The sequence below is a fragment of the Ceratina calcarata genome, unplaced genomic scaffold (genome assembly GCF_001652005.2).
Source record: "Ceratina calcarata isolate Rehan_Ccalc_2016 unplaced genomic scaffold, ASM165200v1 scaffold321.2, whole genome shotgun sequence".
Classification (NCBI taxonomy): domain Eukaryota; kingdom Metazoa; phylum Arthropoda; class Insecta; order Hymenoptera; family Apidae; genus Ceratina; species Ceratina calcarata.
In genome coordinates, this window is record NW_017154760.1 from 223654 (window position 1) to 248615 (window position 24962).

General features: G+C 41.5%; 6 protein-coding genes across 14 annotated transcripts in view; 5 read left to right on the forward strand and 1 right to left on the reverse strand.

The window, feature by feature from the left end:
- LOC108624595 (uncharacterized) overlaps positions 1-3853 on the forward strand; it is a 7848-nt gene extending 3995 nt beyond the window's left edge. The window contains exons 2-11 of one of the 7 annotated variants that reach the window (XM_026813253.1): positions 471-570; positions 629-683; positions 740-883; positions 946-1239; positions 1298-1547; positions 1635-1914; positions 1976-3056; positions 3124-3311; positions 3394-3584; positions 3660-3853. In XM_026813253.1, the coding sequence (XP_026669054.1) occupies positions 507-570; positions 629-683; positions 740-883; positions 946-1239; positions 1298-1547; positions 1635-1914; positions 1976-3056; positions 3124-3311; positions 3394-3584; positions 3660-3692 (2580 nt within the window). In that variant the 5' untranslated portion in view covers positions 471-506 and the 3' untranslated portion in view covers positions 3693-3853. Of the gene's footprint in view, positions 1-470; positions 571-628; positions 684-739; positions 884-945; positions 1240-1297; positions 1548-1634; positions 1915-1975; positions 3057-3123 lie in introns of all 7 variants that reach the window. The other 6 variants (XM_026813252.1, XM_026813251.1, XM_026813249.1 and 3 more) reach the window with 6 other exon arrangements.
- A 199-nt stretch (positions 3854-4052) lies between these two features.
- On the forward strand, positions 4053-6997 carry ras (Inosine-5'-monophosphate dehydrogenase ras). The gene is made up of 2 exons (XM_018024005.2): positions 4053-4542; positions 4884-6997. The coding sequence occupies exons 1-2, from the start codon at positions 4225-4227 to the stop codon at positions 6126-6128; spliced, it is 1563 nt and encodes a 520-aa protein (XP_017879494.1). The 5' UTR covers positions 4053-4224; the 3' UTR covers positions 6129-6997.
- An 81-nt stretch (positions 6998-7078) lies between these two features.
- On the forward strand, positions 7079-8021 carry AIMP3 (aaRS-interacting multifunctional protein 3). The gene is made up of 4 exons (XM_018024075.2): positions 7079-7265; positions 7339-7542; positions 7607-7702; positions 7798-8021. The coding sequence occupies exons 1-4, from the start codon at positions 7182-7184 to the stop codon at positions 7927-7929; spliced, it is 516 nt and encodes a 171-aa protein (XP_017879564.1). The 5' UTR covers positions 7079-7181; the 3' UTR covers positions 7930-8021.
- An 82-nt stretch (positions 8022-8103) lies between these two features.
- Positions 8104-16541, forward strand: Klp31E (kinesin-like protein 31E). 2 transcript variants are annotated; one of them, XM_018024071.2, is made up of 15 exons: positions 8104-8486; positions 9339-9723; positions 9829-10275; positions 10353-10461; positions 10518-10721; positions 10790-11091; positions 11152-11395; positions 11455-12709; positions 12778-12966; positions 13041-13160; positions 13962-14130; positions 14202-14307; positions 14370-14924; positions 14997-15264; positions 15921-16541. In XM_018024071.2, the coding sequence occupies exons 1-15, from the start codon at positions 8452-8454 to the stop codon at positions 15997-15999; spliced, it is 4467 nt and encodes a 1488-aa protein (XP_017879560.1). In that variant the 5' UTR covers positions 8104-8451; the 3' UTR covers positions 16000-16541. The 2 variants fall into 2 exon arrangements, with proteins under 2 accessions (XP_017879560.1, XP_017879561.1); XM_018024072.2 differs by having other exon boundaries at positions 15414-16010.
- Positions 16450-18677, reverse strand: PSR (bifunctional arginine demethylase and lysyl-hydroxylase PSR). The gene is made up of 6 exons (XM_018024074.2): positions 18499-18677; positions 17836-18041; positions 17479-17761; positions 17020-17375; positions 16717-16949; positions 16450-16629 (listed from the first exon to the last, which is right to left on the reverse strand). The coding sequence occupies exons 1-6, from the start codon at positions 18569-18571 to the stop codon at positions 16602-16604; spliced, it is 1179 nt and encodes a 392-aa protein (XP_017879563.1). The 5' UTR covers positions 18572-18677; the 3' UTR covers positions 16450-16601.
- A 581-nt stretch (positions 18678-19258) lies between these two features.
- The window catches only part of gpp (DOT1 like histone lysine methyltransferase grappa), a 9815-nt gene continuing 4111 nt past the window's right edge, over positions 19259-24962 (forward strand). For both annotated transcript variants that reach the window (XR_001916601.2, XM_018024073.2), the window contains exons 1-10: positions 19259-19970; positions 20623-20802; positions 20861-21187; positions 21283-21550; positions 21625-22303; positions 22371-22842; positions 22897-23544; positions 23613-24040; positions 24100-24321; positions 24400-24641. Coding sequence is in view for 1 of the 2 variants with exons in the window: in XM_018024073.2 (XP_017879562.1) it covers positions 19893-19970; positions 20623-20802; positions 20861-21187; positions 21283-21550; positions 21625-22303; positions 22371-22842; positions 22897-23544; positions 23613-24040; positions 24100-24321; positions 24400-24641 (3544 nt within the window). In the remaining variant the exon portion in view is untranslated. The remainder of the gene's footprint in view (positions 19971-20622; positions 20803-20860; positions 21188-21282; positions 21551-21624; positions 22304-22370; positions 22843-22896; positions 23545-23612; positions 24041-24099; positions 24322-24399; positions 24642-24962) is intronic.

Consider the following 24962-nt stretch of genomic DNA (forward strand, 5'->3'; position numbering starts at 1 on the left):
TACGTTTCTTTACGGGAGGGTGACGCAGGTGCGTAACGTCGCGCTCCTGGGGAGCGTATTCTCTTTCACAGCCTGCCTTCTTTCCCTCCCCGGACTAGACACAAGAAGGTACACATAAATAGGACAACATATATGTATATCTATATATATATACATATATATATATATATATGTAAATATACTTGTCATTAATAAAACGAGATGACTGATTATCATAGTACCTTCGATCTTTTTGTATGTATGTACGTACGATGAACTATTGACTCTTATTAAGAATAAACGTATTTGTTCCAAACGAAAATTCTTTTTTTATCTACATATATGTGTATAACGAGACAAACATCTGAGGTCGAGGAAAACAAGAATAATTCTGCTTGAACTACAGAGCTATTACTCTGTGAAACATGAAATTAACGTTAAACCTGTACAGTTTTTGTATCACTTTTAACATTAATATTTTGTGTAATTAGCCCAGGAATGGTTGGGGAAAAGTAGAAAGTGTTGAAATGTATGAATGCTTCAACATGGCATATCAGGATAACGCTAGCGCCCTTCAGTTGCACATAAAAAGTAAGAGCGATCCTCATTGATTATTGAAAATGGTAACGAACAACCATAATTATTTTAGTAAACAGTGAAAATTTGCTACCGGCACCGCAGAAATATAATGCCGGATCATTACGGTAAGCGCATTTAACTTATCTACCATGTACTTTGCGTGAAGTTTAAACTATTTCAGAATACCAGCCGACCCTTCCTGGCCGAAAATACCACAACGTAAATTAATCGACGATGTTGGAGATGCCATTGAACCCCCGTGTATAGTCACATTAACTGGGACTCCTAGAAGAAGTCGTACTGTAGTTCAAACACCTCTAAATCAGTAAGTATCCGAAGGAAACACCCAGAACTGAGAAGTGTTTGAACATCTCTTTGAAACTGCAGATCTCCGAAATCCACGTTAACTAAGGACAGTGCATACTCTTCCTATCACAATCAGAGAACTACATCGAGCATGCAAACTTTGAAAAGAGTTCCTGGCTACGTCGATCCTCGTTTCAAAAAGTATTTTATCTCCATTCGTCTACTCGTTGTATTAACACAAGAGAAAACTTCATCTATTTTCAATAGAGTAACGAACGTGAAGAGGAACCAAGTCACATCGACTGATTCGTTCCAGAAAGAATCGAATCGTGTCAATAGTACAATGTCTGCGCAACATTTACACAGAGAAGAGATGTACAGTTATTTTTACATTAAAACCTGCTGCTGGATCTCTTTACAATTATTGTTTTAGTAGGACGCAAACGAGGGCAGAGATGTGTCGTGAAGAGGAGAAACTTGGGTCGACGCAAAATCACAGAGAAGAAAACAGGTTTAACGTTAATAGAGAACCGATATTGGAACCAAACTGTTCAACAAATAATTCAGAATCGCGCAAATGTGATAATATTCCGGATAGCGGAGTTAAGGAGAAGAGCAATGTATCAAAGTCGATGCTCACCAATGCGAACACTCAGGTGGACATTGCTGCTTTACCAGTGCAAGTATATGTTCTGATATTTAATGATCGATAGTTAATTAGAACTACGGTTCACGGAGTAAGTTACTTTACGGTTTTATAATGTATCTAGGAGAATAATGGACAGTTGTTTTTCGTGCTAGACAAGAAGCTGCAAAACGCGATACACGTTGACACGATCAGCGTGCCTAAAGACTATGTAAATCAGTGTTATAACGTGCAAGTTCCAGTTCTTGCTTATCAAAAAATACCAGTGCAAGTATCTCCAACAGGAGCGAGCAATGTTATTCAACAATGTGTAAACTCAGAATGTAATAACTTAAACGAAACACAGTTGACCAAACAGACCGAACGCAAACAGGAAACTATAAATAATCCTCATAGTGGAAACAGTAATTAAAAATATTATTCCGAATAATTTATTCTTCGTTTATTAAAATAATACTTTTCCAGACATCGCGGAGAATAGCGTTTGCGAAACGAGGAAACAGCAAGAGTCTAGCGATTCTGAATACTATGTCCCTAACATAAATAAAAAGCGCATGCAGAATAATGTTTTGCAACGATTGAAGGTGAACAAGTGCGAGACTAGCGGTGAGGAAACCACGGACTCTGAATTCGTTGCGCGAATCGTTCAAAAGAGGGTGAATAAAATTAATCCGGATACCGTGCACGGCGATAATAAAACGACGGTTCAAAATTACGCGCAGATAAATCTTCTGTCAAAAGAGAATGAATATCTGCAATCCGTGCCCTGCCAAGATCAAAATCAATCGTCGTTCAATTACAAAACTGCGACCTGCGAGACGAAAGGGAAGAACAAATCTGAACAGAATTTGAGTTGTGCAAGGAACGAATGCACCAGAAAACTCTGTCGCAGTTCCGAACCGTACATTACGTTTAAGCAAAAAAAAGCATCGGCGAGATTTTCCAGAAAAGCCAAATCCTATTTTCAAAAGAATTCTCACTCGGCGCTAGCCGATTCTGATTATACTTTAGCGTGGCCTAACTGCCAGTACGGCAAATGTAAACGCAATCAGGCGCATAAGTTCAATCATAAAGTAAAGAAAATTGGACATCTTAATCCAGTATCCGTGCACGAATGTAATGCACAAACTGATAATGCACGTTTCGTTGGACAATATTATGCGCGAGATAACGAGCAGGATTCGTGCCAAGAAATGGCTAAGAGTTCGTCGAAAACGTACTTGCAAAGAGAACATTGCAAGTGCGACGTTTCTGCAAGATCGAATATAGACGATAACTGTGAAAGAACCAAGGGGATCTCGCCGAAAACGCAAGAATTATTGAACAGAAGTTATTGGGAGTATTATAATAAATTAAGACATAAAATACAGAACCCGAGTAGCATCGATCGACAATATGCCCGTCACTTGACAATGGATCCACTCGAAAAAGGGAAAAGGGCGAAAATAAGTGATGATAAAGATTTTCGAAGTCAGTTAAAAATAAATCCTGAGCTTCATACTTTGGAACAGTGCACAGCTCTCTCGACCATGATCAACAAAGCACTGTGAGTTATAAAACTATGATCATTCGATTGCTTCTAAAGACTAATAATTTACTGTAAATATATGTAGAGACTCGAATCCGGATATTGTACAGACAAAATTACATACGATGGAGGACTCGCCATTGAATCATAAAGTTAGTTCGAGAAATGCCAATGCAAAAAGAGTTCCAAATTTGACTGACGACGATATACTTAAAATGGGACGCGATGAGAACAAAACTACTGATAAACAATTCTTAGAATTGAAGTCTATCAGTAAGTTTATAGTTTTATTCGTAGATCGATCAGGCCATGATCAGACCATCGTTCGTTGTTACAATCCTATTTTTTTATTTAGTATTCTTCGGTGGTATGATGTATATTCTGGTAATATTTTTACCGATGCTGTACGACTACTTTTATTACGAAGAGAGCGACAATTACGACAATCTAAGCTACCTGGAACTGGTAGTGGACTACATTTTGTCGTCGTTCAAAGAAGCGTTCGGCGGTGTTTACGACGGTGTAAAGCAAATTTTTTTCTACCCAGTAAGATTATAAACGAAATTTCAATAATCGATTTAATTGAACTTATCACGGTGAGATATTCAATTTCATTTCTAGCAAGCATGTAAGAAATGCAGCAATGTCACGTAAAAATTAACGATGATCACCGCACCCATGTGCAAGTTAAAAAAAAAGCTATTTTACTATCGATATTTATTTTGTATTAGACAAGTATTTTTGTAATTGATCCTGGTGTGAATGTTCGAACATTTGTACACGTGTATTTACGATTAAAGTTTGACATACCTTGAGACAGAAGCCTTCATTTCATCCTGTTGTCCTTTCACTTGGTTCACTATCCGAACCGTTTCGTTTAACCCTTCCGTTTCGAAGCAACGCGGGAAACTGTTCATTTTAAAGAGGCACTCGGTCGTATTCGTGAGGCATCGTGACGACGACGGTAACGACCTCAGTAGAGGAATACAGAACTAGACATTGCTCGCGGGCAACAAAAGCACTGTGCGCACGTTGATTTCGGTCATTTCGTCTGGAGATCTCCGGTCGAATATCTACAGGAGGCCCGCGGTTTTTAACATTGATCCCGAGAGAGCGTGTCCTCTCTCGTAATTCTAACGGTCGCTCGCTCTTTGATCAAGGGGAGATTCGAATTTCGAAAAAGATCATGGCAGAGTGTATGATAAAATCGATAAATATCCCCGTGCCGGACGATGGGCTATCGGCGGCACAGTTGTTCGCTGCCGGCGATGGTCTCACTTACAACGACTTCATCATTTTACCTGGTTACATTGATTTCACCGCGGAAGAAGTCGACCTGGTCTCGCAGTTAACGAAGAAGATTACGATCAAGACACCTCTGGTTTCATCCCCTATGGACACGGTCACAGAATCCGACATGGCTATAGCCATGTCCCTGTGCGGTGGAATCGGAATAATTCATCATAACTGCACGGCTGAATATCAAGCCAACGAAGTGCACAAGGTTCATATTCTAATTTAAATGTTTGTTCCTATTCTGTATCATTTGTTATTCGTATAGATTGAACACGGGTTTTGTCCTATCTGGCGCGCGAAATTTTTACACTTTTTTTATTCATTATTGCTGTCACAGTGACACCAAACGGTAATTTTTATCATTGTAACGAGCTTTTGCCTTATTGGATTAGTTACATTAATCCTATTTATGTTTATATTTTCATGTACTTATCTAATAAAAACGGGAAGAGAACAAGATTAAGTGCTGTTAAATATTCAGATAATAATTCACTGGATGTCGAAATTAACAATGTTTAAATATCGTTTGAAAAACCTTTGTGGTTCTAGGTCAAGAAGTACAAGCATGGCTTCATCAGAGATCCAGTTGTTCTGTCACCAAGCCATACAGTCAAGGATGTTCTAAATGTGAAAGCCGAGCATGGCTTTTCTGGCGTGCCCATCACGGACACCGGGAAGGTCGGAGGTAAATTATTAGGTATCGTCACGTCTAGAGATATTGACTTTTTGGACAGCACTCCGAACCAGCAATACATCAAGTTGGAAACGATCATGACAAAGTTAGAAAACTTGATCACCGCTACTGCTGGCGTGACATTGCAAGAGGCGAATATAATCCTGGAGAAATCGAAAAAGGGAAAATTACCGATAGTCAATGAAAAGGGGGAACTGGTGTCTCTGATGGCGAGAACCGATTTAAAGAAGAACCGCAGTTATCCGAACGCCAGTAAGGACGATAACAAGCAATTATTAGTCGGTGCAGCGATCGGAACACGGAGCACGGATAAACAGCGGCTGCAACTTCTAGCCGCAGCCGGCGTCGACGTCATCGTCTTAGACTCGTCACAAGGCAATTCCATATATCAGATCGATATGATCAAATACATTAAATCAGAATTCCCCGACCTACAAATAATAGCTGGGAACGTGGTGACGACTATGCAAGCGAAGAATCTCATTGAAGCTGGTGCCGACGCTTTGAGAGTAGGTATGGGTTGCGGCTCGATTTGTATCACTCAGGAAGTGATGGCTGTGGGGAGAGCTCAAGCAACTGCGGTATACAAAGTGGCGGAGTACGCGAGAAAATTCGGTGTGCCTGTCATCGCCGATGGTGGAATTCAGTCCATCGGGCATATCATTAAAGGTATAAGTCTAGGCGCTAGCACAGTAATGATGGGATCGCTGTTAGCCGGAACCTCTGAGGCGCCAGGCGAATATTTCTTTAGCGACGGGGTACGTTTGAAGAAATACAGGGGTATGGGCTCGTTGGAAGCCATGAATAGAAAAGATGCGCAGGGCTCGGCTATGGACAGGTACTTCCATAACGAGATGGATAAGCTGAAAGTGGCCCAAGGTGTCAGCGGCTCGATAGTCGATAAGGGAACTGTTTTGAAGTTCCTGCCGTATTTATTGTGCGGCATTAAGCACGGATGCCAAGATATAGGAGCGAGATCGATATCTGCTTTGAGATCTATGATGTACAGCGGAGAACTAAAGTTCGAGAGAAGAACGCACTCCGCTCAGCAGGAGGGGAACGTTCATAGTCTTTTCTCGTACGAAAAGAGACTTTTTTAAATAGGAACATACTGAGGAAGTAACTTCCAAAAAAAAAAGTACCTGCATTTAATTGCATATGATTTGTCGATTTTTAAGTATACGTGCTTACATACAAATATGTATGCAACTGTGCAAAATTGTATTACGAGAACTCATATCGGTTTTTGAATAGTAGACAAGTGAAATTAACTTCACGATTTGTGTCAAATTTAACGAAACTCATTTTAACGATTAACTTTTTGCTACGATGTACTTACAAGTTGTATGTAATCCTCCAAGTACAGTTCGATCACTTTTATGGATACAACTATGACTGAGATTTTACAGATAACGTCTTAACTATGATATTACTTTCATATTTTTTTCTTGCAGCGTTCACTGTACCTGATTTGTACGACTAAAAATTTTACATCTCCCTATAGGTACCGCTCGAAACTGTAATCTCAATCGAAACTCGAAACTATAAGAAACCTTTTAAAAATTTACAATGCAGCAAGAAGAAAATACATGTTCATGAAATTATAAATGCCAAACAATGGGAACACGCTGTTGGAAAGAAAATTGATCAGTTTGACTACTTGTCAGCTGATCGTTCATTCCTATTCCAAGTGATGGAAAGTACATCATTTCTTAGATGCCATTATTTTAATGTAATTTATCGAAATATATTTTTATGGTTCTGATATGATACAACCTATCTCTCGAGATAGACGACTTAGGTCCAAATATTTAAGCTAAGTCAATTAATTTTGTAATCTTATAAATACACCGATTTCGACGAAAAATGTAATAGATCGTTCTATTATCGTTAGCTTGCAAATTTTATACAGCCGTTGTTACAACAAAATTGTATATTCGAAATAAACCCCTAATTGACGTTAAAAATACTCTGTGCACCTTGTTATTTTTACCGTGTCCCTAATTATTCGCTTCGAACAAAATCAACAAGTATCACACCTAGTTCCCACCGACATTCGTATTTCGTACAGTTTCGTCCCGCTCTTTTAATCTAACTAACCTATAGAAGTAATCCTATAAGGTAAACGAAGCAAGCAAAAGAAAGTGTTAAAAATGGTTCTGTGTAACGTGGAATGTGTCGAAAGAATTTCCAAGTATTTAGACGTTTCCCCATTGCTGTTAGAAATGCAAGATAATGTAAATAATCGATTTTCTTCAAGAATACTGTGCGTCCAGAGCTCGAATAAATGTTACGTGTACCATTTTACAGGTGATCGTTAGTACGAATCAGGATTCGAATAAGAAATTAGAAGGGTTTAGCACGGTAATTCAATATTTAACCAGAACTTCCAAGTATCCCGATTTACTTGGTAGCGATAATGAGATTCAATCATTGTCGCGTCAATGGTTGGAATATGCAGTCGTCTGTGTCAATTACGCCGATGCTCCCGCTAACGCGAGAAGAGTTTTACAGGTGAATCAATTTAAATCATGAAGAAGAAACGAACTGAACGTAAATTAAAAATTAATTTCTACAGGAATTGAACGTTGCTCTGAGAGACAACACGTATTTAACTGGTACGACTAAAACCATCGTTGACGTCGTGTTGTATTACGCTTTATATTCGATAATGGTAATGAAAACGAAGTGTCATAACCGGGGCATAGGAATCCTTAGTACATTCTATAGATCAATCTAATCTCTTTGGCCTATTTTTTTTTCTTACAGCGGGAATTAACTCACCAAGAAAAAGCACTGTATGTACATGTGTCGAGGTGGTTTGATAACATGCAACAAGAGGAGAAATTAAGACAACAGCTGGATCTCATTTCGTTCGATCTCTTACATCTATTTTTATGAATAAAAAAACGAAGATTCCAAATTCCAAAGTGATTCGATTCGTCGTTTAGAATGTATGCCATGAAACAATAAATGCTCGTTTGAAATGTGAATCTCGTCTGTAATACCGTCTATCGGTTTCGTTGCCTCTGCAACCTTTCGATAGTTCGTCTCTTGGTGCAGCACTTGTACGAGAATCACGAAATCTCGGGCGTGAACACTCTCCATTCAGTCCGTGCTCCATTCTCCATTTCCTCTTCAATTCCAGTAGCTCGGGTAGCTCGTCTCGTTTAGTCCTTGGACGATGAGGCGACTAGCGTAGAAAGATTTTTCCTTCCCGTTATGAGACATGTTTGAGGTGCATTCTCGCGTACGGGACGAGAAATGCGGAATGTTCACAGCGGCGGCATTTAATAACGCTTGCGCATTCGTATCGATAAGTTCTATCCATCCGTCGCCTAACAGTTTCGGCCTAATCGCAACAGTTTGATTTACTTCAAGTTTTCTACTACTTTCACGCTGTAACAATTGCACAACGTCGAGATGGCTGATGATACGAGCGTACGCGTTGCCGTACGGTGAGTACATGATTAGCATTATTATAAAACGTTCATTGCTATGTTTTTCTTCCAAAGACGCTCTTCGCCGCGTAGTTGTATCATAAATTGCATGGCGAGATGACACAACTTACGCGATGACAGTTCGTAATTCACATCGTCAATATTTGTTCAGCGAACGTCAGTCAAGCCCGACCCTAGTGATACGCGCGAAACTTCGTTCGAATTCGAAGTGTGAACATTTAATTTTTGTAACAAACGACCCTGCAAAATTTGCCTATTTTATTTATGCAATTATGCATATTTCTCTGATGCATCTGCATTGTCGTGATTGCGGACTGCGGAAGTCACACTTTCATGATTTTAGAAAATTTCGTTTCACCTTTCATTAGCCGACAAATAAAATTCTATCCCTTCTCGTACACACGTACTGTTTTAAAACTAATATAAGTTTCTACTAAAAATATGAAATTGTTCCCCCCTCTCATAACAGTCTGTTTTACTATTAGAATATTTTTCTACGCAGCACCGCGTTGCATACTTTAAGTCGCATAATATCTCCTTTTAAAGAAAAAGACGCGTGGGTCTTATTACCGGTTGTATAACGAACGTAATCCCGGCATACTGATGAATGAATTCCATTCGCCTTCTTCGACTTTAAATCTGACATAACTACGTCACCATGTTTCCGTCTCTCGTTTCTTACGTTATTTATTCTCGAACTCGCTTCAATTATCCTTCTCTTGTACCTATTCCGCTGAGCAAACACATAACAGTAACAGCTGATGCTATCGATTACGACATCAAACATAACGATACACGATACGATCGCTTGCAAGTCTGATCGCGTAATTCTGCTTCTGTAAATTCCAGAATAAGGCCTCAAGTAGCGCGCGAAGTAATTGATATGTGTAGAATTTGTACCCAAGTACCTCCAGGAGAACCCCAAGTCTTTCTCGGACCAGACAAGGCCTTTACGTATGATTATGTATTCGATACCAGCATTGGACAGTGCACAATTTACGAAACGTGTGTCGCACGTTTGATAGAAGGTGCATTGGATGGGTACAACGCTACCGTTCTTGCTTATGGTCAGACAGGCTCTGGAAAAACATATACAATGGGCACTGGGTTCGATGTGGAAGTTGACGAAAACATAGTTGGAATTATTCCAAGAGCCATTAGACACCTGTTCGACGGTATCATGGAGAAACAGCAACACGCTCGAGAACGTGCACAAATGCCTCCGGAATTTAAGGTGTGCAACAGGATGAAAGAAATCTCAAGAAATGCGATGCCCTGTTCGCAGCGTCGCGTTACCATAAGATCAAATTGAATGTTGCATAAACTGTTGTTCCCTCAGGTTACAGCACAATTTTTGGAATTGTATAACGAAGACTTGAAGGATTTGCTAGAGCCCGGTGGTCCTCGAGGTGGTGCTCGAATTCACGAAGATCCCTCGGGCAATATACACTTGGCTGGCGTGGAACCGAGGATCGTCACTAGTCCAGAAGAAGCGTTAGAGTATTTAAGATTAGGGGCACTATCGCGGACGACTGGATCCACCCAAATGAACACCCAATCGTCGAGATCGCACGCGATATTCACGTTGTACATAAAGCAACAGAGGTGTATCAAAGTTGAAGATCCGGATGCTGATGTTGACACGAGTGGCACCGAACCAGCTAGCGAGTTCGAAACTTTAACTGCAAAGTTTCATTTCGTTGACTTAGCTGGTTCGGAGAGACTGAAGAGGACTGGTGCCACGGGGGATAGAGCGAAAGAAGGAATATCTATAAATTGTGGTTTGGTAATATCTTGAAAATTCTAGAATTGTCCGAATGTTAATTCACGTGGTTTGTTAGAAAATAGTATTTTATATTATAGCTGGCACTGGGTAACGTAATTTCCGCGCTTGGTGACAAATCAAAGAAAGCTTTACATGTACCGTACAGGGATTCAAAGCTGACGAGGCTGCTGCAAGATTCGCTAGGAGGTAATTAGATGCAAATACCTACGTATAGTGTACCCGTTCAATTGTCATATTTGCAGGCAACAGTCAAACTGTCATGATAGCCTGTGTATCGCCAAGCGATAGAGATTTCATGGAAACTTTAAGCACATTGAAATATGCGAACAGGGCGAGAAATATAAAGAACAAAGTTATGATTAATCAGGATAAAAGTTCAAGAACCATTGCTTCTCTTCGAAGAGAAATACAGCAGCTTCAATTGGAATTAATGGAATATAGACAAGGTAAGTAATGAAGTGTGAAGAATCCGTGTAACAAATCTATTTTTATGACACGTATTTTCCTTTTTCAGGCAAAAGAGTTGTTGGCGAGGACGGTATCAACGATGCTTGGCACGAAAACCAAATGTTGACTAGCGAACTGCAAAGTCTTCGCACTAGAGTAAAAGCTCTCTCGGAGACAATTGAAGCATTGACAGCAAAAAATGTTCTTCTGCAGGCAGAAAAAGCTGCTGGTCAATGGTTATCGGCGACGGGTGACAATCCTGAAGTAACAAGTTTGATACAGGGATACTTGCAGGAAATAGAAGAGCTGAGGGCTCGCCTGTTGGAGGCGGAGGCCATGTATCAGCAATTAAAGAAACGACAAATGCAGGTATGTACGTAAGTATAAATAAATACCATGTCCATAATTAATTTCCGAATATTTTTATAGGTGAACGCGGCTAATCCCTATGGTGATTCTGGATATACGTTTCACAGTGATTCTACGTCAGTATTAAACGATGCTAAGAAGGAGCTGAAGAAAGAAATGGAAACATTGAACGCGTTGAGAGAGCAGCAAGCACACGCTACCAATACTGCCAGTAAAACAGGAGAAGACGGAGAGGGCGATGACGCGGAAGCCGGACAAGATTCCGTTAGCGAAGATGAATCGGACGATGATTCAGATAGGAAAGGTAATTTTTTATAAAAAACGTGTAACGGTGAGTCGATTGTTGACCGTAATGTTTTGCAGAAGAAGACGAAGAGGAAGCAGCTATGGGCCGCGAATTAGAGGATCTAACATCTAACATCGACGTGAAGCAACGGTTGATACAAGAACTCGAACTTTCGCAACGACGATTGCAAAGTCTGAAGCAACATTATGAGGACAAGCTTGCTCAATTGCAAGCTCGCATCAAGGACACTCAAGAAGAGAGGGACAAGGTGTTACAGTCTCTGCAACAGCAGCCGACGCCGCCGACGGAGAAAGTGAAGAAGTTGCGCGATGAGTACGAGAAGAAACTTACGGCGATGCAAAAAGAATTGCGTCTTATCCAAACTATGAAGAAGGAACACGCGATATTGCTCAAGAGTCAGTCACAGAACGAGAACAGATTGAGGGGTCTTCGAAACGAATTGGCAGAGATGAAGAGGACGAAAGTGAAACTGTTGAACAAGATGCGCGAAGAGGCACAGAAACATAAAGAGAACGAGCTGAAACGCAACAGGGAGATAGCGCAGCTGCGTAAGGAGAGCAGGAAGAACGCTAACATGATCCGTACGCTCGAGGCAGACAAAAGAATGAAGGAGGTAGTGCTGAGGCGAAAGCAGGAAGAGGTGTCGGCGTTGAGGAAACGAGATAGAGGCTTGAGTCAGAAAGCAGCTGGTAGAGCACCGCCTAAACCGATAAATCCAAAAGCGTTGAGGCAGAGGTGGCAAACGTTTGAAAGGACGATTGCCAAACAAGCGCTGGCTAAACAAGCAGCCGTGGAAACGGAGAGAGAAATGGAAAGACTTCTTCAAGAGCGAGAGGAACTGGGTAGAGAGCTCGAGAAGCTACAGAAGCACAGGCATGCTGTGGCAAGCGTCAGGGGAGACACGACCGACGTGGACGAAGAGATTGACAATGTCAGGAGTAAGATCAGCTACTTGCAGGATAGTATTTCCGAGTGCCAGCGCGATATGATGGAAATGGGAGACGCGGAAGGCGAGAGCGAACCCGGCGTCGAAGCTCTCATATCGACAATTCACTCGGTGGACGAGGCTCAATACTTGTTACAAAGGATGTTAGCATTTACCGTCGAGCAAAGCTGTGTAGCTGCTCAGAAGCAGCTCGAAGTTCGGGACATGGAATCGAGATTGAATCAAGTGGCGCAAGAAAGCGATGTACAGCATCAATTATTGGAACACGTATTGCGGGATAGAGATCTTTTATCTCTTACAAACAATCATCATAACAATACGATGAACTACAGCCCTCCAAGCTCGCGGAGTTCGTCGCCAGATAAGTAAGTTCTCCATACATTATTATTAATATGATTTACTTCAGGAACACATGTTTAATTTCAAGTATTAGTGAAAATTACAGCCAAGTGATAATGGGAGAGGAGAGGCAGCGAAATAATAAGGTGCGACGAAGAACCACACAACCCCAAGAGCTTCTTTATGGAGTTCAAGCTAGCCCAGATAATCTAAAGGCAGAGGAACAAAGTCAAAGCCATAATCACCCTCTTACCAGGGTTCCTAGTGCACCTGGGAGCCTGAAGTTAATATAATTCTTTTTCATTCGTTTTGATCGCTCGTATAATCGATTACAAACAATTTTATTTCGGGTCTTAGGGGACTGGTCTTGACAAGAAGTCATGGCACAATAGCTGGTGGATCTCCGACTCTAAGTCGGCGGGACAGCACATCGCCAAGGCCACAACGAAGACCGCTACACCCTGGCGGAGGCTCCATGTGAGTGGTAATCCTGCAGCACGTTTTACTTTTTATATTTTTCGCATATCTTTGCTTTGATGCACTATTTCGAGTATTCTTGGTTAAGCTCTTTTCATAAAAAATGTCCGTGTCTCTTTTCACACATAAGCACTGCACCGCAGATATTTCCAATGGAAAAAGATGTGTATCAAAAGAATTAGTATAATTTAATAATTAATTTAAAACTTATTTTTCTTAATGTTTGCGTATTCTTTATAGACGTAGGATTACTAACTAATTTAAATTAGGAAGAAAATTCTGACTTGTATAAAACAGCGTATTCGATGCACTGATTTTCCGGAAACTTGTTACCAATAATATCTTGTTTGTCGTTGTTACTCGAAATTCTTTGTTAAGCTCGTTTTCACGCGTGATGCGTACCACGTATATATCGAACATTAATACAATTGTAAATGTAACGAGAAATTCTATTTGTACGAAGTCTCGTGCTGAGATCACAAATTTTGTACATATGTAAGCAGTTATTTTGTATACATGTCGATTAATAAATAAAAGCACAATCATTTTAAGGCGCACTGTCCCTCGTTCATCTATGTATAACGTAACACTGTAACGCTGTAAATAACGAACCGCTGTATTTTCATTTCATAAATGTCAATACAGTATTCATTCACGATGACGAAAAGAAATGAATACGTTTTGTAATTCAACGATATTCGGTGTTGTAGCAATTGCATGATTCGAAGGTAACATTGCCTGGATTATAATTGACAGTATACTCGGCTAACTAACACGCTAACATAACAAACCCTCAACTAGGGAACAGGTAGCACATACAGACGTGTCGTCACCGCCTGGATCTCCGACCACTTACCGACGATTCAACAGTCGCGAGGAGAATGTTTTCTCAAGATTAACTGCAAGCCGGCAACCCGCGTCGACTGAACCACAGCCCATGAAGGGAATTATCTCTCAATACCAAGGCAAGGTACAACTCTGACGACATTGCTGCTGTATTTTACTATGATGTCACGATGTCACGCGGATGATTAATTCCAGACACAGCCACGCGCCGTTCTTCAATGCACTCACGTAGCCGAGGGCCACAGTAAAGCTGTTCTAACGATATATGCTACGCCAGACTTGCTCTTCAGTGGTTCGAAAGGTAATAATCATAATTACTAAACGTGAGCCTCATTTGTAACTGAATTTTCTGAATACGTTTAGATCGAACGGTAAAAGTGTGGGACTTGGGGACAGGAATCGAGAATCTAACGTTAACAGGTCACCCGAACAACGTCGTAGCAGTGAAATACTCGTCGGTGAACAATTTGCTGTTCAGCGTTTCTTCGGCCTACGTGAAGGTTTGGGACTTGCGAAAGGGCAACAATTGCGTTAAGACTTTGTTCTCGTCTGGTCAAGCACAATGTGGGGCGATCGCATTATCGACACCGTCTAGAATGGTTCAAGTTCCTGTCGGCGAGACGACTATCAATGATTTGGCTCTTAGCATAGATGAACAGGAGTTGTATACCGCGTCGAGCGATAAAGTTCGAGTGTGGGATCTTCGTAAATTAACGCATACTGGGAGATTGAGCACGCCCCATACCGCGGCGGTGATGTGTCTGGCTGTCGCCGAAGATGGCAGAGTGATAACAGGAAGTAAAGATCATTTGATATCTCTGGTGGAGCCGAACGCGTCCGGACAGTCCATTAGTTTGACACCACCGCATTACGATGGCGTTGAGTGCCTGACGACTTGCGATTCGACTCTATTTTCTGGCAAGTAGAAAAATAGCAGAAATGGTTCCTTCTTGGGTTTTAGGTTTCTCAAGTGTAATGTGAATTGTTCAGGCTCAAGAGACATGTGTATCAAGCGATGGGATCTAAGCCGAATGGAACTAGTCCAATCACTGAATAATGCTCACAAGGATTGGATCCTTGGCTTGTGCACAATTAATAACGGATCTGTGATGATATCGGGATGCCGAGGAGGAGTTCTGAAGGCATGGTCTGTACCAAAGGATCAAGCGGATTGCACTCCGATAGGAGAGGTCCGAGCCCATGGTTCGGCCATTAATGCCGTGAACACTAATCAACAGCATGTTTTCACTGCAAGCAAGTAAGTACATCTCCTCCTTCTCTCGGATCATATCTTTGCCTAGAATACCGATTAAACTGACCCAAAGCATCTTTTTAAGCTCGTTTGCTCAGGGTCAGTATCTATTGTAAACTTCTTGAATGGAATAACGTCTAAAATGTTGATTGCAGCTCTGGAGAGGTGAAGCTGTGGCGTATTCCCGATTCCTCATTGTCCATGTCTATTTCTACAGTTTCCCTATAACTTATTTTTCTATTCTGCTGCGTAGTATTCTTCTGCATTTATAAGTTAATGTCGTGATCCGCATGCTTGATCTAAGCACACACATTCATGTTTCATGATGAACCGTGTGCGGTGGACATGTCGTGGTTTTTATTTTCTAGTTTCTATTATCTATATTAAAACAATCGATGTCTATTAACACTTCGTTCCAAGTTTATTGCCCTATAATTAACGAACGAGTGAAGTAATTAAATTTCTACCTCAAGTGGTTTGAAGTAAATGTACTCGATCACAATGGAAATCGGAAATGCGCTTTCAATTTATTCGAATTGTTTATCGGTGATACGCGTTAGATGAATAGTTAACTATGAAAATTAATTTTCTTGTATTACTTTGCTTCTATGTTGTGTACACACCAATTTGGTGCTTTGCATGGTTACCGTGTCAACGTGAAGTGACGGAACGGTGAGGCTGTGGAGCTACTATAAGAGAGATGCAAGAACTTTCCAAAGAAGCAACTCGTTAAAAAGCTAATACTTGCACCTATTGGAACTATTGTTTTTGTTTCGTAACGTATACACTCTTCTTTTTAATTTATTTATTCATTTACGTTGACTCTCAAGATGCTAGACATAATTAACGTAACGATTTTCAATGATAATGCACCCAACGTATTGCCTGTTGACTGTATTAATTTTTTGCTAATACTTTTTGTTTTATAACATATGTGAATGTGTTTCTAAGGATTGTATGACTTGAGTTTCATGTCTACTGCCTTAATAGATATACGTATACATACGCATACGCACGCGTATAAGCATTTCGTGTGTACAGAGTTTATAAATAGCGATTTTTAAATAACGTTTCTTATACTACATAGAAAAACGAAGTCCAAAGGCTTAAGTAATATACTAGAGAAAAAAATTAATTCAGCGAATTAAGTGCATTATCGCGAGTTAAGTGCAGAATAGATAACAAATTTAGTTAATAAGAACAAATTTGGTATTACCTAGCATTTATTTTATTATGAACATGAAGGTGGTAATAATTATAATATTTACTCTTAGTACAAACAATAATTGTTGGTTAATACTGTACAGTCTGAGGTCTCTGTAGGTCCCAAATGCTTGATATTGTCAGGGTTGGCTGTTGTTTAGTTTTCTTCTGAAAATTTCAAACACACACAGTATTATACACCTAATTATATTTATAATTATCGACAAATAAATGGATAATAATATTGAAACGTACCTCTTCTTCTTTTTATGCGTCGTTAATGATTCTTGACCACTGTCATCCGCGCTGTCATGCGACTGACTACTGCTACTGCTACTCGAAGAGCTACTCGACGAACCGCTGGAAGAATCACTGGCAACACCCGTATCTTCTTTAACGTCTATCGTTTCAGCGAGAGCCGCCAATTCTGGCTCTTTGTCCCTGAGTACTTTTAACCATTTGCGTGATAACTTTGGCCTCCCTCTCACCTAACGCAAATTAACTACATGATTTAAATGGAATTAATTCGATCGATCGTGTTCACTCCCAGTTTCGTACCGTTTTATGCCATACCACTGGGAAATTCGTACGCGAACAGAAGTTCTGTGTGACCGCGATGGTCTCGTCGAGATTTAAAACGACGTGCCACCATCCACCAGGAACGAAGACCGTTTCCCCAGGATTTTGTAAAATTTCGATAGGCAAACAATCTTGCGGCCACGTAGGCAATTTCGTACGAGGGTAAATAATAGAAAACCATGTGATAGCCTCGTCTCTTTGTTTGCCACCCTCAGCCGCGGTCACTTTGAGGAGATCTCGCGGAGTATGCGTAGGGAACAAACACCAGCGTTTGTGTCCCGAGATCAGCGCATTCCACGCACTGGTCCCTAAAGGGTCTATATGTATGCCCGTACCTGTATTCACATAACTTATTCAAAAGTAGTCTAAAATAATTATTTGAATAAACCAGTTTTTGATAATTTTTTTCTATTCAATTTGAAGATCAGCGAAACTTACCGGATCTCGCGGGTCCCATGACGAACCAGCGGTACGGTGGTCTGCGGTGTTCGCCGGCGTATTGAAAAAGATCGTCGCGAAAATATTTCGGTATAACGTAATCTTCTAACAATTTTTTTCGTCTAGGATGTTCGCCAAAGGAACTGTCAAAGATATACAACGGCGAGTCATCCTCATTATTAAGCATATAACGCACGTAGTACTTCATTTTCATTTTCACACTGTATCCTTCATTGTCTTCGCCGCATTTAAACTTTTGATTTCTGTATTTCTTTATTAACCTCTGGATTCGAAGACTGACATTACCAAACAATGTTTTATTAAGGAAATCGCATATAATCCAATAAATTTGTATACCTCTATAGTCCACTTATATTGGGCTTTCCAATCATTTTGAACACCTTGTATTATCACAGGTTTGTAAGGTTTTTCATATTTTTCTATGAACTCTTCTGTAGACACTTTGGATTCCTCAATTCGGTCTACATTGTCGGTAAAATTCCAAAACAATTCGAACTTTTTACTGTAGCCATGTTGGGTCCAAGTCGCTTTATCACCAAGTTCTACAAAAAATTTGTACTTCTAGCACGGTGGTACATAATTTTGAAAGGAAGAGGACATTTCAATGGCATAAAAATAATGCAGTACTATGCAAACAACCAAGATCTGATTTGCATGTTCGCTGACATTATGTAACATAGGATTTATAATGTTTCTACGACAATTGAAACGGCAAGCTGTATGTATAAGTGCATTATATGAAAATGTTATCGTAATACTTTCAGTAAATTTGGAGTTACATCATCCAAGGTCGGGACAAAACAGTTCGGTCTTGTATCGCATTTCCAAATTCTGTTTATAACGACGAGCGTCACAAGAGGACAAACCTTGTCTCAATTACTTCTAGTCATACTAGCAATATAAAATAATTTGTGAAGACACATTGTTCTTGTTAATGATCAATTTTACACCGAAATCACGTCAACGTACAGGTTACCAACTAGGTTATGACATGTTTACCTGGCCTCGCCTTTCGTTTAACCTCTTTGATCCTCTTTTTTGCACGGTGATCTAATTTCAATTCATCAGTCATGGCTACACTTCTATTATGTTACCTAATTAACCTACTTTCGATATATTTACAATTTACAATCGAGAAATATGCGTAACACGTCATTCAATGGTAACTGGCTTCTCCTTAGTTCGCATAAATCCCGTAAGGCGTATCAAAACATCATCACACATTTTCACATATGTAATTATATACAGGAGACGATATATACTGTGACGATATCTAATCTAGCTTCGGTCTTAATAATTTTACATATATTACAAACTATTTATCGAAGCGTATCGTTAAACATTTATTCCATACACGCTTTATTAGTGCAGAGGTGTTGAACGCCGATTCTCGTGTTGCCTAGGCAGTGCTAGGCAGGCCTACGTGACAAGTACCATGTCCAACCATGTCTTACCCTTACCTACCAACGAATAAATCAACCCGCAGATGTGTGTAATCGTACTTCTGCTACTTTGAGAAATATCGATATCCAAGCTTTCGCTTTCGCCGCATAATATATGCAGCCACCTAACACATTTGCATACATCAACCTTTTATTTAAAGTACAACTGTGTTGGTATAGAACTCGCGTAGACCCTCGCGATTCCAGTAAATTGGATATTATTTATAAGCCTGAGAGGAAGGATATTCATCAAATTACTTGTGCTGAGACACAGCACATGGAACGATACTTTGAGGGACGATCGCCGTTGCTGATAGAATACGGATATATCATGCTTTTCCTTTGTATCAACGGAAAGAATAAGTGTATGTAGTAAAAATCTGATATAACGTAACGGGGGGATATATAAAGTTGTATCCGCGGTCGTTCAACGGTTCTCCAAACGCATGCGTATTGGGTGAAGTTTACGCGGAACACCCGGATGTGCTGCGCTGCGAGCACGGCACGGTAAAAGGAAGAGGCATGACGCCATGTTTTGATGTCGTCATCCCCCCCAAACCGCTGTTTCTCGAGCAGCACAATAGTCTGTCAGTGTTTTTCTGTTGCGCGCCTCGTGTCCCGTGTTCCTGGTGGCTGTTCTCGCCGTGCCCCCATCGTCGCGTCGAACGTGGTGACGCTTGCCCTTGGCCTCTGTAAATTCGCGGTCGCTGACGGGTGGCCCGAGGTGTCTTTTCATGTCCGGGGAAGTAACCGTGGAGCGGGGAGGTCCGCGAGCGTCGTCTACGTGGTGGTAGTGTCCTAGTGCGGGGAGGACGAGCAATCCTGATCCTCCACCGAGCACCGTCTGGTTACGTCACGCGATCCTGAGTTCAACTGGGTTTGCGTGGGACAAGTTGTGCCCGAAAAGTGGACGGCGACGACGACGGGGACGAGGACGACGGCCCTGCTAAAATGGAGCTGCGCCTGCACTCGCCAGCCGGAGCAGAACCGATCGTCTATCAATGGCCCCTTACCTCCGGATCCGGATCTGTGAGTAACAGATTTTACTGCGAATTCTACGATTTACATGCGTGGAATACGGTATTCTGAGGTGAAACTACTGTTCCACGATCTGTCGTTTATCCCTCGTTCTCACAGCTGATCGTATGTGTATCGTGCGACGCGAATTCTTTGCATTGTTATCTTTATCGCGCGTTGTCACGTTTATCTCGTTCTTATGGAGTGATCTAGTTCTTGCTGATTTTTAATTATCGGCCGGGCGTCATTTTTAACAATTATTTACATACACAGTCTTTAATTGGACCCTGTGTAGTTTTGTATGCCTGTGAATAATGTGTGTGAGTGCGTGCTCGTGTATGACCGAGCGCAGGCGTGCATACGTGAGGATTTGTTATGCGTAGGGAAGTGTAAGTACACATGTCAGTTTGTATTCTTTTTTATAACCATTTTTTGTTTTATTTTACTCCTCGGTTTTTACTTTGCCGTATTTATTGTACAATAGTGATAATTTATTTCAGTAAATCTTTGTCATGGCAATAAATTGTAACGTACCTACTGAATTATTATTGTAAGAAATGTGAAGAAACGGAAGGTTCATTTCATAGTAGTCTCATTACGCGTCATTGGACTTAATTGTTTAAAATATATAGAGAAGGTGCAGCGATTAATTAATTAATTATAGGATCGTCACGATGGTGCGCTCGATGTTGTCGAAACAATGCGTTGGGTTTGCGAAGATTTGCCAGATTTGAAGCTGCCGTTGGAAAACAATATCCTGTGCGATTATGATACAAGGAATTACGAGAGCATGAAAAATTTATGCGACAGATTTAATAGAGCGATTGATAGCTTGGTCCAATTGGTGAGTAACGAAAACAGCTGTTTCTTCATACCTGCGTACTAAAACTTACCGTCTATAGGAAAAAGGCACTAGTTTACCGTCACAAAGGTTGAATAAGCGACCCAGTCGCGGGTTGTTGAGACACATTCTGCAGCAAACGTACAACCAGGCGGTGGTAGAACCAGATAAATTGAATCAATACGAACCGTTTTCACCAGAAGTTTACGGGGAAACGAGTTACGAGTTAGTGTGTCAAATGATAGATCAGATCGACGTAACGGAGGACGATGTGTTCGTCGATCTGGGATCCGGAGTTGGGCAAGTGGTTCTTCAGATGGCCGCTGCGACTTTGTGTAAAATTTGTATCGGTGTCGAGAGAGCTGATGTACCATCGAGATATGCACAGGTATATCTATTCTTAAAGGCTCCTTGAGCGTGGCGTGACATTTATTAATCACGATGTATTTCATGCTCAAGTCTCTTGTTTCTGTCAAACATTAGAGCATGGAAGTAAACTTTCGTAAATGGTTGAATTGGTATGGAAAGAGATGCGGCGATTATCGTTTGGTAAAAGGCGATTTTTTAGCCGATGAACATCGTGAGAGTATTACCGGAGCTACGATAGTGTTTGTCAATAATTTCGCATTTGGACCGACGGTGGATCATCAGTTGAAAGAACGTTTTGCGGACCTGCGTGACGGTGCACGTATCGTATCGTCGAAATCCTTTTGTCCCCTTAATTTTCGCATAACGGATAGAAATCTTAGCGGTAACATAAATTTACTTTTAGTAGACTAGGTCGTACATTCATAACGATTGATGGGTATATATATTTATTTATAGATATCGGCACTATAATGCACGTTTCGGAGATGTCACCGTTAAAGGGGTCCGTCTCTTGGACTGGTAAACCGGTGTCTTATTATTTACACGTGATTGATCGTACGAAGTTAGAACGCTATTTCCACCGCTTGAAGAATAATAAACAAGGCGGCGACGAAAACTCTGATTCTGTGATAAATAACACTGCCAGCAGTAGTAATAAGGTAACCAGTAGAGCCGAGAGAGGCGACAGAGCTAAACGAGATCTGTCGAGACAGTTGGACAGCCCGAATCATTCCGAGCAGCAAGGAACGAACAGCGATTCGGACATGGATGAGAATAATATGAAGAATCGTCGACAGCCGAATAAGATCCGCAGGAAGTTAAATAGAAAATCTAACGGCATACCGAGACCTCCGGCGAGGGGCAGGCAGAGAGGAAGAGGCGTGAAGAAATCGAGGCCCAAAAAAGCAATCAATATTTCCGGGTTGGACTTGTTGCATAGCCAAACGTTGCTCAGCACGTCGCCGCAGGCCTTGGGAAAGAAACCACCGCCCGCACCTGGGTGCGTGGATCAGCAGCTGTCCTCTCTGTCCCTTTCATTACAATCACATTCCACCTCGGTGCACGAAGAACTGAGCATACCACCTGCCCCGGCCGCCACTCCTTATGCGTTGCAAATACTTTTGGACTTGTACAGGTACATTTACTCTATCGGAGCAATGTTTTTCGCATCGGCCGGTTTTTATAATCGTGTGTTTGTTTAGGGACCAATTCATGCTTATGCTAGAATCAATGAGAACTCCTTCGTACAGAGTGTCAGTGAACACGGACATCGCGAAAGAAAGGGAAAGAAATTCGAAATTGCAATCGAGAGCGGCGCAACTAGAGAAACAGATAAAAGTATTGATCGACGATAGCGTGGCGCTTCTGAAAGCGAGGATGACCGAGTTGGGCATAAACGCGACGTCACCTGGAGACCTACTCGCAAAGGCAAAGGAAATAGTGCTCAGGCATAAACAGTTGCAAGCGAAAGCAAGTAAACTGCAAGCTCAGGTCGCATCCATGGAGAACGAACAGTCGAGATTGACTGCGCTCAGACATCAGGAGTTACAGGAGAAATATAGTAGTCTGACGAACGCGAACGGCATATCGAATCCACCGCAACCGCTTACGCAAGATTACATTCTGAAGGAAATTTCCGCGACGTTGTCGCAGCGGAAAAGACTACACTGTCAGGTACATTCTCCTTCTCTCCCTTTTTCAGTTTGTTACAGTATAATAAATCTGTAGGTGTCCAAGCTGGAGCATGAGCTCAGTGTATTGGAAAGGGCTAGCAGTGAGAAACAAGTAGTCATGGCTCAGCAGCAGCGAGAGGTGGTGGGATCCAAACTTTCGCAGAATCAACATCACTATCATCATCATCAACAGCTGCAGCAAAATGGTAAGAACAGTTCGTCGCGGAAGAACAGGGAAGGACGGTCCAGGTCTCAAGACTGGCCCGAGGTACCCGACATCGGAAAAATACAAGAGAACAATCCGGAAATACTAGCCCAGAAGATTCTCGAGACCGGCAGACAAATCGAAGCTGGCCGAATACTGAACAGACAGATTCCTAACATTAGTAACAATTGTAGAACCAGACTGCCACAAGCATCTCTCAGCTTTTCTACTACTTCGTCATCCATCTTGTCCTCGCAATCGCAAATGAACAATAAAGATACAATAAGTAGAACTCAGGAACCTCCTAGAGTTGCGAACTTCGAAGATAGATTAAAAAGTATTATTACCAGCGTTTTGAACGAAGATCAGCAAAATAGGACTAAGCAACAACAGCAACAACAGCAGATGCAGCTACAGGTGCAATTACAAAATCAGACTGATGCAGATAGAAAACGCCTTGCAATACCACAGAACGTTTCTACTCCCGATTACACACAGGTAACGTAACTTTGCCATTCCAATACGTGTGACAACAGGATATATAATTGTAATCTATTTTTTGACAGGTTTCACCGGCGAAGCTAGCACTTCGGCGTCATCTCTCACAAGAACGGCTTACCTCTCATCTAACGCCGTCCGACAGGCCACCGATCGAAACGAGGCAACCTAATCACGATAATCGCATTGTGTCAGGAGGAAACGGACTGCTCGGTACCAGGACCATCGGCGACTTGGTCAGCGGAGAAATAGAAAGGACGCTAGAGATCTCCAATCAGTCTATAATAAATGCTGCTGTAGACATGAGTGCGATGATAAAACCGGAGACCGTGTATTCCCCTATCAGCAGACCAGCCAGTGCAGATGGTGATGCAGGTTTATCAACGCTCGCGCACGTGGCAAGTTACGCTCCAACGTCTCACGCGGTCTCAACGGGTACTCCAACGACTACCTCGAGATCGTCCGTGTTGTACACCCCAGGAACGCAACCACAAAGGTACGTTTATCTACAGCTCTCCTAAAGATTCAAGACATCATTTATTCTCTTTTGTTTAGATATACACCGGTTCAGTTACCTCGGGCCGATATCAAACCGTATCACGAGTCATATTTCTCTGACAATCCTCAGTCGTTGCAGACTCATCCCACACCATTACATTCATCACAGACAGCGTCGAACGGTGAACTCTTACCTGTAGAAGGATTGGCCGCGTCTTTACACGCTCGTATATTAAATCACAATACAAAAACGGAACCGATGCTTTCTACGGGTAGAAGGTACGCTGTACATTTCCTTCTCTTTTTCCATGTCAGAGAATCAATGTTTCAGGTGTATTCTTTTCCGTTGCATCATAGATTTCAACCGTATCCTCGATATGCGACCAGTAGTAGCAGTAATGGGAATGCCACGACGAATGGTATGATGTCGGCGGTCTGTCAATCGCAGCCTTCGGTGTCAGTAAAAACTGAGTCGTCGGTGAGCACGAGCGGAGCACCGTTGAGTCCTCTCGTGGAACCGCACTCGAACACCTCTACGCCGTTAGTGGACGAGCCTCAAATGACAACGCAGAGACAACGAAACGGTATCGGCGATGACGGTAAGTGATACACCTCGCATTTCCATTTTACCTCTTCCATTACGCATTCTATTCAACTATTAGAGTAGGAAGCGCTATCGAGTGTACGTATTAGTTCTCAACTATGCTTTCCACGTTGGCTGATGAACTCGATATAAGATCTTGATCGTATTTCTCAGTAAAATGAACTAGCTTTTAGAGTTTTAATACCAATTAGTGAGCCGATGCTGAAATATATGTAGTAGAACAAATGGTGAATTTAAGGATGTATTGGCTATACAGTCAGTCCCAAAAGTTTATGCACTTTAGAAACGCATTTTTTAAAAAGAAATCAGACGTCGG